We start from the raw sequence: 14,768 nt of genomic DNA on the forward strand, positions 1-14,768 counted from the left end.
TTGCAAAGTTGTAATGCAAGTTTCTACCATGCTAAGTGTTCACTGTATGCTCTGAGTAACTATGCTGAACATGCCATAATAATTCATCAACCCTGAAAGAAATCGCAAAGTTCAATGCATATTAAAAATGTAATTGGGGTACATTACAGAAAAATGGAAATAAGCTGTTGTTCACAACACTTCATGATCTCTGAGGTTGCTGTTACTATCTGCATAATAATACAGTTTCCTGATAGGAAGAAAAATACGCACCATCAATAAAATACATGTGGTGACTTACTTATACACTTTGTATTTCTTCAAAAGCAGGAGGTGTTTTTGTTTGTTTCTTCTATATAAAGACTAATTGTGCGTTTAATGCATTCATCGTGAACATCAGTGTTGAGAAGTATCATACTTAATGAAAATTTTTTCTAATCCTCAGGATGTGTCCACAGGCTTCCTTTCTTATTAAAGTGCACTTAAACTGAATTGAGAGCTAGCGAATTATTTTTGTTTATGTATGTTCTTTCCATCTTATGTCTTGTTTTCCTTTTAGGTAAACAAGATATGTGGTCCTCCTGTAAGAAAGCCGACGCAGTCGCCAGGTTGCTCCTTTGATCAGAACAAAGATAATCAAGGGTTGAAGATGTTCTCAAGAGACAGCGAAGAAACCCTTGCCAACAGAAGAAAGTAAGACATTAGTTTTACAGCCAGAAAGAAAGAATAAAGTAAGCCATTAATTTTACAACAGAATAGATTATATTCAATGCAATGGCATACATTAATGGAGAATAAACAGAGACTGAAAGGAATAAAGCATTTCAACAACAAAATCTATTCTATTACATTTCTGAAAGAGTTGTTTTATGAACAGATTAAGTTTTCTGAAATAATGGACACGTGAGTATGGTCATTTCATCTGGTTTAAAAAGAGTGGATAATGTTGCTAAGATATGAATGTTAGCTGTATCTTTGTGTGTTAGTCTTCAGATTATACTTAATCAGCATGTCAGTAGGTGTTATTAAATCTGTCAAGAAGTGATTGCCACTCTTATCAGAAGACTTATTTGTACAAATTGATCAGATGTAAAAGAATGAATGATTTTGTTCTTATATATTCACCTTTCTGTTGTTGAAAAATGAGACAACTAAGCATTTAGGGCTAAATTTTGAAATCCTTCTTCAAGCAGGTCCTTTTGATTTTTTCACTGGTTCTTTTGCCAGTATATGTTTAATTCAGGTGACAGCAAAGACTTTGGGATTTGATTTGTACCTGGTTCATCATCACAAGGTAAAATTTGCCTAAAAATGCAGATGCCTGCATATGAGCTGGGTATTTAGGCTGCATTGTAGTCAGTGGAGAGGAGGACTCGGTTCAGTTGCCAACATAGAAGCAAGCGGTCAGGGCCATTTGGGGACACCCTAGTGACCCCAGCTGATCTGCTGCTGCCAGGAAGGATGCATTTGTCCTATAAGTTGTGTTGTGTGCTTCTGCATTGTGCAGACATCCTGGATACGTGAGAGCATCTCAAAGGCACCAGATATCTACATTTAGGCAAATGAATCAAGTCTTAAATGACTGTAGGGAGTAATTGGCCTGTAAGGAGTAAGGATAGTATTACAGTGGAAACTAAAGGCACTTATTATTATTATTTGCTAAAATACAGAGAGGGTCTCTTCGTCCTCTTTTTCCTTTCACTTCAGTTTGTAAGGCAGAAGGAAGCAGAACTGAGACAATTGCAGGGAATAATTGCTCAGCACTGATTTTTGGAGAAGTAAAGAGTGCCTATATGCTTAAAGGCCAGACCAATCTAGCTAGTGCAAGGTCCTTCATGTTCCAAGTAGTGTTGAAATAAAGCAGGATTTAGAGGAACATTGTGGGGAGGCAAAGAGATGCAAAACAAGAGTCTGTTTTAGCCAACACAGAAGCTCATCAGGCAACACCCATTAAACAGACACATTTTCCTCTATCCACTTTGTGCGGGTAAATAATTTCTTGATGTCTTCCTCTTGCAAAGACTCTACAAATATAGAACTGTATTCTAAAATCTCACTTAATCCAGGACTGTAGCACGATTCCAGATAAGTGGTGCGCAGATTGACCTTGCCAGTGCTCAGAGAGACCTCAGGAGACATGGCAGCTGGTGGCAGCACAAAGCAGTTGTCCCTTTGCCTCAGGTGCTGGGACCACCTTATGGCACGTGGAAAGCCCTACACCAAAGGGATGGGGGGAAGAAGAGTTTGAGATCCCCTGGCACAGATTTCACTTTCACAACTTTATTGTTCACACCATCTTCGTGTTCATTACCTCCTGGATCACCTCCTTCCCTTTTAGTCACAGTCGCTTTCTATTCCGCTTGCCATTCCCATGGCAACCGTAACAATTCCTCAGATGGAAGAGTAACTTCAAGAAATGGTTATAGCCTGCTTTTAAGGAAGCACTAGTCTCTGAGTGAAACTCCACTTTATTTACCACCCATTGACTTCTGGCAGCAGCTGGTTCTTGGCAACTTTCATGAGCTTTAGCAGAAAAGAGGAGGTTTCTCCCAAATTGTGTAGGACTTCATCAATGGCAGTTATCCTTAAAAAACATTACATATCTGACTCTTAAGAGTTCCATAATTTCCTGATATCTTTCAAGTGTATCTCCAGTTGAAATCTTGCATTTTAAAGTACATGTTGGACTACCTCTGCCTAAGCTTTTCCTAAATTATTTTCACAATCAGACAGCTTAAACAGCACTGCCCTAGGCTGGTGTTTTCTAGTGCAATGTGTCACAAGAAGAAAAGGAAATGTCACTGTGCTTTTGAAATTAAAATTTGTGAGATGAATTTAAAAAAATGCTAACTAGAACCTTCCATAATAGTATACAATCTTAAAAAATTATGGTTTTTTTCCTCCAGAACTGAACATTGCAGAAAGCTTTTAGCAAGTAGAATAAAATTGTAAAAAGTGAACATTTCCAAATAAGCAGATAAGAAATATCTGTAGCTTCTGCTGACTGTAATTGCACATTTGTGCTCAGCTGCCTATAATTATATGCTATCTGGTCTAGAAGATGATGATGTGAAAATTGACATTCAAACCATCTGCCCTTCTAACTACTTTGGTCAGATATCTGCAGGGGTTGAAATTAGTTATTACTTCTATATTAACTTCTCCTTTGCCTCAGGATGTATTTACTAATAAAGTGAACGACTGACCTTTCGGTTATAATGCAGTTTGTCACAAGATATTACAGCAGCTGTATTTACTTCCATTTCTGTATTATACGCTGATTGATTGTGCGAAAGAAGAAATTCCTACTATTTGCTATGAGAATAGCCTCTAATCACTAGTTTTTATCCACTGTGTAAACCCAAAGGATACCACTCACAGTCAAAATAAAATCAGTCCCACTTGATGGGAAATGGAGAAAAATTGCAAACATACACATTGGATGCAATTTGGGGCTGGAATACAGGATTCATGGCTGGAAGATGTATCATATTCATGTATTTAAAATATATTGTGCATATGCAATATATGACCCTACTTGAGATTTTCAGAACTACAGTTTTTGACTTAGTAGTGCATTCATATCACATTTAATAGCATTTAATAGGCATAGTAAATCTAAATCACTGTGCTTTGTGTAAAAATATTTACTCTAGAATACCAAGAAAGAACATGTGGATTTTAAATAACAGACTGTATATAGTTACTCGTATTTTTTCTGTTCTAATTTCAAGTCAACAATACTTAATTTAATCTTTTATGCCATGTTAGACTCATGTTAACTAAACATCTGGAAATGGATAGAATATTTGTAGCATATTTTTTCCAGTTCCAGACACTAGACAAGAAGTTAACATAACATGAAGCTTTCTGGCTTACAGAGCAATGAGTACACCATTTGCTGATGTCTTTCTTCTTTGTGCCTGTGGGTCATAGATAACTCAGTATAGCATGATGTTTTAGCCCAGAATAAATAAACATTTATATTTTGCACAGCAGAAATGGGTCTCTCAGGATTTTCAATACATTAGCAAACAGTTTCTAAAACATAAATATCACAGTCCAGTTACAAACATACTAACTGAAAAGGCATTCATTTCTTTTGATTTAAGTATAAAAACTTATCATTAGCTCTGGGCACCTTGAGAATTATTTAAAATAGCAACATATAAATAAAAGTATACCCAGCAGCACAGCACATGATAAAATTGATGTCATTTTTCAGATGGTAATTTAAATATCCATTAAATATTTAACATCTACACCTTAAACCATCCTACCTAAATCTTGAATTGTTCCATAACTCTAACAAATACTCTTTGTAGTATTTGTAACACTCTGTAGGGATCTAGTTGATAGCACTTATGAAAAACAGCCAGCTTATTCCTCTACCTAATTAACTGGTATATGAAACCTCTTTTCTTAATTGTTATGCTTTATTCGGAAATACTGGTATATTTGTACAAAAGTAGCATTGCAAACTATATCAGAACTAAGCAAGAAAATTTCAGGGTGGAGGAAAATAATTCCTCTTCCAGAGCATGAGTAAATTATTTTGTTTGACTTTGACCAAGGATAGTATCAGGTTTGTAAACTCCTGAAATATATCTGAGAGAATCAAGCTTATCTAAAAGGAAAATTGACAAACTGATGAATAAAGTCATTGGAACCGATAGTGAATATTAGAAACGGCTCATTCTTTTTCTTCTTGTAGCAACGCATGGCAGCGGTACTGCTTAATGTTATTGATTGACACTGTCAATTATTTCCCATGTTCCTCTGTGCAGAGAATTTATCGGCCACCTCCGGCTCTACAGGGCTTTTTATGGCGGCCTGGCTGATCAGTTGTGTGCCAACGAGTTAGCGGCTGCCGATGGACTCCCGTGCTGGAACGGAGAAGATGTTGTAAGAAGGTACCTTTTTCACTCCTTTTTATCTTTTTTCTTGTGTTCTTTGTTTCTCTAAAGATGACTTTACCTATAAGCAGTTAAAAAAAAAATCTCCCTGTATCTCTATTCCTCAGAGATTCCCACTTCAAACTTATGAAGCTTAACCATGCATTGGTTAGGAAAAAAAGCAGGTTTGACATTTACAAAATATGGCTGGAAAAAGAGAACATGGGTTTTTGTTCAAATTTGGTATTTGTAAAATGCTCCTTTTAATACAAACTGTGTGATAACAAACTCAGGATTTTTGCTTAAAACTTTCTCTGGCTCTGAAGAGTGAACTAATCTCGTAATATATATGGTTTCTCGGGGGAGGGCTAAAAGTTAAAACATGAAGATAAACTGCTTTAAAGGTGAAACAAATGTTTTTTATGTATGCAGTGGCTTGGGAGCCATCATTCAGTAGAAATGGCAAAGATATAAACTGCCGTGCTCCTGGATGTGTATCTCTAGAATCAATATACTTCACAGTTTACAAAACACTAGCATTTCTTGATGTCAGAAAGACTTTCAGAGAGCAAATACCTGTATTTCTTGCTGTATGGTTTTCATCATCAAAGCAAGTATTTGAACAAGAAGTCCTTGTGATGAGAGACTGAAATATTAAGAGGTTCATTTTAATTAATTTTTTTATGAAGATAATGCTGTTAATACCAAGCTTAGGTAGTATTAGAGAAGGTGGCTAAAGGCTGTAAGGTGAGCAGGAGATAGCTGGTACTATGTAGAAGCTGGGGTGACAACCTGCGTTCTCAGGTGTCCTTACATATGCTATATAGAAATTAATTCATTGCTTAATGATATTTAAAGAAATTTTAATAAATGCCCATTCAGCAAACAACTGCAGGCCTGCTTTTCTCTAACTGCCTGGATAGTCCAATGCTTTGACAGCATTGAGACCAAACAAGTGGTTGACTCACTTGATAGAGTCAAAGGAAAATTTTGTCCCAAGTTTTCAACAGTCTTCTCAAGATAATATGTCTTTAGGTATCCATATTTCACATTTCATTTCAACCTTGCCTCCTAGCTTTTGTTTTCCTGCCATTCCCCAGATGAGTTAAAAGTTAATCCTGCCAATATTTCAGTAAGAACTGGAAATAAGATGTCTTATAATTACAGACTTCTTAAGAATGAATTTCTTGTATCATTACTTTTGACTGCTGCTTTCTTACTATTAATAGGTTATATCTTCTCAAAACTATATTCTTTTACTATATTATACCATTGTATTTTAGTTATTATTATATTCTAGTACTATGCTATACTATTATATTACTATGCTATTATATTATGGTACTATTACTGTTATTATAGCATAGTCCTACACTATAATAATAGTATATTTTAAGAAGAAATATGATTAGAAGCTTCAGTCCTGATACAACAATGGAACATTCTACTAAATTCTCACCCATGGTGTTTTTGAAAAATAACTTAATTTGACTAACAATATTTAATTAGTGCAATTTATTTATTTTGGATGCACCCTAAAGATATTAATGGTGACAAAAGCTCCATATCTTAAATGTAGGATCCCTTTGATCTTAATTTAATGTTTAAACTTCCTTATTAAACTATTTTATTTTTTAATTAAGTTTGTCTGTAAGTTTTAGTTTAACTTTCTGGAAAAAAATAGACAGTACTATGTCTGGATAGATAATATAATATCTAGAAGTACAAAGAGTGCTGTTTAAAAACAAAAAGAGCAGGATACTTTGAGTCACTCTAGTTTATCACCTGCAGCTGAGACCTGTGGTTAATTCCGACATCTTAATACTTCTATTTGTACTCGAAATATGTCTTGGTGCATGTTCTCTTACTTCAGTAGCTATGTGAATGTGCTTACATCTATTCTCTTCTTCCCCTTCATTTTGCCTTTTTTCTCAGTCAAAATGTCCTTTGCTCAATTTTATTCTTTTACTTTTGTTCTTTTGTAACTTTAAATCGCTGAAGAGGAAAAGTTGCTTCCTGCACTTGGACTAAAATCAGTTACTTTTTTACTACTTAAGAATTGTTCAGCAAAGGAAAAATGGGCACATTTTTCTTTTTGTGCTTATGCACCTCTGTGTGCCTGCTCTGAAAGTAAGGCATATGCGGCACAAGAATGCGGGCCGGGAACGCACACACTGGTTGTGTGGTGCCTGGAGATTTGTCTCAAGTTATGAAAAGTCAGACTCAGTCACAGAAACATGTATACAGAGTCTGAAAATTTTAAAACAAGAAGATTGGGTTTGAGCAAGAAAAGATACTGATCAGCCCCACAGATTGTGCTAGAAAATCACATGGGAAATGGGTCAAAGAATCAGTCAACTAAAAAAAGAGATCTTTCTAGTTGAAAAACTAGATTAGATCTAGTTTAGATGTAATCTAAGTTTAGAACTAGATTAGATCTAGTTTTTCAAATAGAAAAGAGATCTATTGGGAGACGAGTAGCCTCAGAGTTGATTGTGTTTGGAGATATTTTGAAAGGGCAATCCAGATATCAAACTGTGGGAATGTGGACTGGAGGGAGTGATGCTAACCACTCTGCAGACAAACCAAATTAAAAGGGACTAGAAACATGCAAAAAATATGATAAACAGTTCAAAATCATCTTGACAGAATTCAGACTGAACCCACTTTTGCGCATTTTCAAGAAAAATGTGGCAAACTTGAGTATTCCCAGAAGAATAATGATATCAAGCTAGAATCTAGGAAAGCCAGTTTACAAGCCAGTTTGGGTGACAGAGCACTGGAACAGGTTGCCCCGAGAGGTGGTGGAGTCTCCTTCTCTGGAGATATTCAAAACCCGCCTGGATGCAATCCTGTGCAACGTGCTCTAGGTGACCCTGCTTGAGCAGGGGGGTTGGACTAGATGATCTCCAGAGGTGCCTTCCAACCTCAGGGATTCTGTGATTCTGTGATACAAGAAAGGACTGAAGGAACCGGAATTGCTTAACCTGAAGAAGAGTGACTGATGAAAGAAAAGGGTAATGGTCTTCCAAAGTGCAAACAGGCTAAGGGGAAGGAAAGCATCACCTATCCGTGTCCATAATGGCTAAGATATGTAGTAAACATTTAAGTAAGATTCTGATTAAATATTAGGGAGAGTTTTCTAGTGATTAAGACAGTAAAACACTGCAATAGATAGTTTTGGGGCCTGACATGTTCCTCCTGGAAGATGTTTGAGAACAGGCAAGGTAAATCACTGTGAGAAAGGATGTAGCAAAAGCTCATCTTACCTGAAGACACAGAGGTGACCTGGGTGATCTCTTAAGATCTCCTCCATCCCTCTGATTCCAAATCTAGGATTTTCTAAATGCTGTGTTGTGCAGCCTGTATTGTCATGATCCCAGGATACTGTAGCATTTTAGAAACAAATAATGACCAGAGCAGACATCAGCACTTTTCTGTGTAAATCCTGAAGAACAGCTGAACCTGTGTGTTTTCTCTCTCTCTTTTTCTTCCCCCCCCCCCCCCATCTATAGTGGTATAGTAATAAATAAAAATATTGGTGAATTCATCTGTGTAGTATTCCAGGCCACTCAGAGGGGAAAATCTATATTGTTCAAATTCATTGAAGATAAATGGATTTTATCCAGTTTAAGATTCTTCACCATCTCTCTCTTTTTTTGCCTTCTTTTTAAGAACAGTATGCCCTAGCTGGCTGTGACTGTTAGTTTGGGCCTGACGTGGGAGAGACTGCTGAAAGCAATACCATAAGCTACATAATGCTGGGGTAAACCAGGACCTGAAGAGACTGCTGTTTGCTGTGTCTTTGTTTCAGCTGCAAGCAGCAATACACTCTAGAAACAGAAGATAGATACATTTTAATAAAATCTTCTCTGTTCTTCTTTCTCCTTTTCTGTGTATTTTTCTTAAAGGAGGTAGTTTAAAGTTTTAACAGCAGTAATATCATATACATCTTTTAGTCTTTGCCATCTTTAATATCACCTGAAAGATTATCAGATCTGGATGGGAAAGGATAAGAAAAAGAGAAAAGAGGATATTTTTGAAATGAAATCTTACTTTATAATTTACATTTCACATGCTTCATCTTCAGCTGTTTCTTTTGGCTTAAAAGTTTTGGTTTTCCTTTTTTTTTTTTTTTTAAAGCATACTGACATGGCAATACAGTCCTTGCTTCTGAAACTAGTATTGTTAGCCTGTTACATGGTGTAGGTTCACACTTCATTTTATCAACACTAAGACACAAATCCCCAAATTATTGTATTTGTGTGAGAAAAGATTTGTAGGAGGCAGAACTTGCAGGAGCCAGGTCACTCTCCCAAGGTCCACGTCACTGCAGAATGAGGGAGAGGATGTCTTAGAGGGGGAGACACCTTCTACCTTCAGCCCTTCCAACTATTTTGCCCAGTTGTCAGACTACAGTGGCTGAGCATTAAATTCACACTTTAGTTTTAAAGGCATAATTGAATTCCACAATGAAGGACTCAGACTTTAGTGTTATAGGATTTATTAAGCTCATAGGAAAAGAGGAACTGCAATTAATAGGCTAGGCACTATAAGAGCATTAGGAAAAGAATTGCATGCAGCAGTTCAGAATTTCAGTAGTGTCTTAATATTAAAGCTAAAATAACAAGAATGGTGCAAATAGAATGAAATGTTCTCATGCATTAACATAAAGTGGTTTAATTGACATTTATACAGATTTGCTAGTCCAAAGCACATGACTAAAATGTGAACAGAGATGGATTAAAAATCCACAGAGGAGAGCAGAACATGTACTTCACATCTTGAGACCAGCGATTCCACTGAAATAAAAATAGATGCGAGAGAAGGAAATAGTAAAATCGAATGTTGAAGGATTCAAAACTAATGGGGATTATTAAAGACAGCTAATCAAGTTTGGAAGGAAGAATTTCTTTTGAAACACTGATCAAAAGTATCCAAATTAAGAGGAATTAAATAGCATGATTGATTTTAATTGCTGAGCAAGCTGTTAGAAACTGATTATAATAAGCATCTATCATCAAAAAAATGCTTAGCTTTAGTACAGCTCTTAGGGTAGGAAAGGAATTTTTCTTTTGATTCTTACATATTTTGGACCAAGAGTACAATCCTGAATCAATTCTTAGCCAACAAAAGAAGATAAATGGTAATATATGGAGATACAATGAATTCCTCTCAGTTTTCTTCTGTTTGAGCTAATCCTCACTTTATAATGAGGGAGAGCTAAAACTGTTTTCAAAGGCACCACTTTCCACCTATGCAAAGATTTGCCTGAGCAGCTTAAAATGTAAGAATAGCCCATTCTGGCTGTTAGTGCTTTGCCCAATATGCTGTTGCCAGCAAGGACCAGCAACAGATGCTTGGAGAAGAGCAATCATAAACACATTTCCTCATAATAATCTGTGTCTGGTAATTCGCAAATTAGGAAATTCCTGAGCCCAAACTGCAATCTTTATAGTGAGTAGTCCTCAGAGGTTTGTCTTCTGTGAATGCTCAGTCTTCCCTGGAACTCATAAAATTTTAGCACCCATAACATTCTGCAGCGAGCTAACGAGAATGCCTGAAATCTGAAATATTTCTGTTTTGAACTGCTGCTGCCTCTTTAGGGATGCTTGGAAAAGAGGTCACCTGCATATGGCACCTGGACAATAATGAAGAATCAGGGCACCTGAACTACAGGAACATTTGGCTCCAAAAGTCATCCCTGAATGCAGGAGGAATTTCATTAAAATTTATACACTTTCATTTAGAAAAATGCTGATGTCAGAATACATTCAATGTCCAGTTGGCACCACTATTAGTTTTATCGGAAAAAAAAAAATTAACCACAAATTGGTATTGAACCTAGTCTGGTTGTCAGAAAAATGGGAGGAGCTTATGACACATTTTTCTGTGTTTATGTATAAAACAAGAGTCATTTTTACTTCTGTCTTCATAATACACTTCAATAATAAAAAACCAATGATATCAGTCTAGTTCCTGCTTTTTTGGAAGTAACTTTCTGTCATCTTTTATTTTTATTTTGAGAAATACTAGACATTATTTTTTGTTAGGTGAATGAATTTGGGAACTATATTGGAGGACGTCATCTGAAGTCTTTATTCCAGAGAAAGACAAAAATTAGAAGGAAGAAAAATACCAGGCTGAAGATAGATTGCATAAAAACCATGTGCAGTATATAAAAGCTGAAGTTCTGATTCCTTTGTCAGTTGATTTTAGTTGATCCAAATCTAGTGCCAAGGAAAAAAATAAATACAATTCCTTTGTTTACATTAATTATAGTTTTTATAAATTTTGCTCTCTATTTTATTATGAAGTATAAAAATGAAAGCATTCCTGGTTTTATAATTGTAACATCAGTTCTCACTATATGCTTAGATAAATCACATGACATTTCAGGAGAATATTTATGTAATTATCTAAAAGCAGCAAAACATATATTACATTTGATTCCCTCAAAATAAATGCTCTGTTGTTCTTTTGGTTGCTTGAGCATATGTATAATTTTCTGTAGTGTTTATCCTTTTTGTAATGTTAATCCTTTCATTTTATACAACCATAGAAAAATAATTTTGCTCTGGAATTTAGTACTAATGATCTGATGACTCTTAAAGGTTTTCCGAAGGAATTCAGGTCCATTTTGCCACAGTTTACGACATGAAACAGTGGAGGCAAAAAAAATCTGTCACCTGCTTTTTAAATAGTAAGGTTTCACATTAAGACCAAAGAAAACTCAGGCAAGAGAATTTGCTGCATAGTTCAAAAACAAGCATATCATAAAATAAATAACTATGAATCATAGCAGATTATACTAGACAGAGGATTTGTGTATTTGTGTATTTGCATTTGAAGTTCTTATAAAAGAAATACAACCTAATTGGATTCAACTTTGATATACAGGATACCTGTCAAATAATGTGTTTTGCAATATTTTACAGTGAGACTCCTTGCACACAGTGAGGTTCTGAAACATTTCACATTTCTAGAAGAAAAATATTTATCACCTCTAACCACAGAAATTTAATACACAGGCTCTCAGTGAATTATTTAAACAATATTTGGGGTTGTAAAAGTTCTTCTCAGAGGTCCTCTTTCTCTGTAGTGTTCACAGCAGTCCCGTATAAGCACTGCAAGCTTATCAGCCCTGACAGGAAACTTCCACGTCCTGGTAATTGCACAGATGTTCAGCACTGCAGCATTTACAAGCATTTACATCCCTTCATATTGTCACATTACATCTGCTGGAGGTTTGACTCTTGGCACAAGTATCGGTCAGATTTTCACTGAGCTTCTTGTAATGACTGGATCTCTACTAGTGAAATTCAGGTTCTGCTGGGGAGTGGTCTTGTTTCTGCATCTTCCCAACAGGCTCAGATACTTCCATTACACTCAAGAATATTTTTAGAGATCTGAAAATGGGTTGGGAGTCTGATGTGCAAACCACTGATTTTCCTGCCATTCTGATTGTGAAAGTTTGCGGTAAATTGTCCTTTATATAGGAATAGTTTGCTTTTATATAGTCCTATTCTGGTGGATATTCTGTTAATTATTATGTGTATAGTATAGTAGTCTGATTTTGTTAATGTGGTTTCTGTAATACAGCTGATAAATTGATATATATATTATTAATGTATTCAAAGAATAACAGTTCACTTATTTTTCTAGAAATGGGTGTTATTCTTTCCAATTATATCAAGTTCTTGCTGCTTTTGTAGTTAAAACAATGATTATTTCATCTTTAATGAAGTAAAACTAATCTGTCGTTCACAGGTTGTGAATCTACTGGAACCTGCTTCAAAATACAGTATTGTCTGTTCTTTTTAATAAAAGTAGGGGTTTCTTATCTTTCTTGGCAGCTCAGCTTCTTCTTACATTCCTTTAGAGTTATATAATGGGAGACACAAGTTGGCTTATATTCATTAAAATGATCACTTTGTTCTAACTACTCCTATTCTAACATTACATTCACAAGGTCTAAGTTTTTTAGCACTTGTCCACATGAGGGCACTCAGGAAAATTAAACTGAATTAACGAAGACTGTGAATGTAGAAATCAGTGATGTTAATTCAATTTGACTTAGCTGAATGAATGAATGAACTAAATTGAAGCCACTTTAGTTCAGAAAATTTTAATTATAAGAATATGGTATCCCACACAAATTTAATGATGTTTTGCTAGCCCACTTAATACATTTACGTCTTTAGTGTCTTCTAACTGACATTCTGAGTTTACCCATGTAGACAAGTATGTATCTGCTAAGAGTGCTTCAGTGAGAACTATTTCTGGAAAAGATTCAGTAAAGGAAACATAAATGAACATGCTTAGACATGCCAAACTGCAGGCTTAGTGATTGACCCAGTCAAGCACTAGTGTAAATAGTCATGTCCAGATCTGAAAGGTGTTCCTTACACATTCATCTAGCACCTAAGATGCCATATAAAATATCATTGTGAAGAGCAAAGCAAGTAGCAGAATTACACTGTAACACTCGTGCAACAGGAGAATGTGTAGATTCTCCCCAAATATGGATTTGGTAGCCATAAGGCAGAGAAAGAAAACAGGAAGCATAAAACAGTCCATACTGAGAACACATTGTATTTCCATAGTAACAGAGGTGAGTTTCAGAGTTGTCTCTGTTGCATGGTTTGCAATAAGCAGGAGTACCAGCAAGCCCTTCCTCCAAATTTTTAGGAATCATTATGTGTATTTGAGGAAAGCCCATGCCTAACCTTTCAGGAGAAAGGATTACATTATATGTAGCATCCTGCTACGTAATAAGATCTGTCAAAGGAGTCTGAGACTTGAATCTCTTTCATGTTAGTTTTTAAACACGTTTTGTCAATATTAACGTAGTAAGAGCTTACAGTACTGAAACTTGAGGTAGTCTTCATCTCACCTACCTCCATGTTTCTGTGTGAAGAAATGCATGTCGAGTTTGGCCTCTTTTTCAGTGAAGGAGATAAATGGGCCCTTGTAGGGTGCAATTCATCCAATCCTAAAGTTCTTGGATAGATGTTCCTAGGACAATTTGTTTCTCTCCTTTGGCTGTACAGGGCATCAATGCAGATGTCTAAAGGTAGTGGAAGAATTTATCTTCTCTCTAGAAACTCTGATGTATTCAAAAAACTAATCCAGAGTATTTACACTGATATTAAAAAACAAAATACCCAAAACACTAAGTATTAAATCTGGGAGACTGATCCAAAAGCATTGTGCCTAAGTGTCTGAGTCATTTCACCAGAAAACTACTTGAGCATGTTGATTCTGATGCTAGAAGTAATATCATATAGCAGTGCTGATCAATTTTTTGCTAGTGGTGGTCTTCTGGTTGAAGTGACGTATGAAGATAAACGTGGGATAAATGGTATAAAGGACTGTGCAGGACCAGCTACCACTCTAGCACTTCCTGAGTGTCTTTGGTCAAAGAAAGAATGTATTCTTGAATAAGGTATTAAACTTTGTTTTTCATAGTTTCTTAAAGTTGGTTATAAAAGCTAGATAAAATTGGGAATGGATTTGGAGAGACTTAGGTTTGTTATGGGAAGAATATGAAGTTTTCCTTTAATTTCCCATCTTTTTCCTGAGTTTATTTTCACTGTAAGAGAGGTTATTACATCTCAAATTCTAGGTTTTAAATCTTGACATCTTATAAAGTGTTGTAAAAATTGGTGTGTTTGCATTTTTTTTGCAAATGTGATGACAAAATTTAAGGAGAACTTATATTCCTGTACACAGGTATGTTCCTTCTCATCCTCCTTTGACTATGCCTCAATTTCATATCCTGATGTCTTTAAAACCTTCTTTGAATCACACATAAGGAAAGCAGTAATAGAGGAAGTAATAAGCTCATCCTCTGTTACTGCATAATAAAACTTTTTTTTAAATGAAATACTT

General features: G+C 35.6%; 1 protein-coding gene across 12 annotated transcripts in view; it reads left to right on the forward strand.

Annotated features, from left to right (window-relative positions):
- GPC5 (glypican 5) overlaps window positions 1–14,768 on the forward strand; it is a 727,382-nt gene that overhangs the window by 156,099 nt on the left and 556,515 nt on the right. For all 12 annotated transcript variants that reach the window (XM_067293223.1, XM_067293233.1, XM_067293241.1 and 9 more), the window contains exons 4-5: window positions 539–672; window positions 4,767–4,892. In XM_067293223.1, the coding sequence (XP_067149324.1) occupies window positions 539–672; window positions 4,767–4,892 (260 nt within the window). The remainder of the gene's footprint in view (window positions 1–538; window positions 673–4,766; window positions 4,893–14,768) is intronic.

This window comes from Apteryx mantelli, chromosome 1, assembly GCF_036417845.1.
Source record: "Apteryx mantelli isolate bAptMan1 chromosome 1, bAptMan1.hap1, whole genome shotgun sequence".
NCBI lineage: Eukaryota > Metazoa > Chordata > Aves > Apterygiformes > Apterygidae > Apteryx > Apteryx mantelli.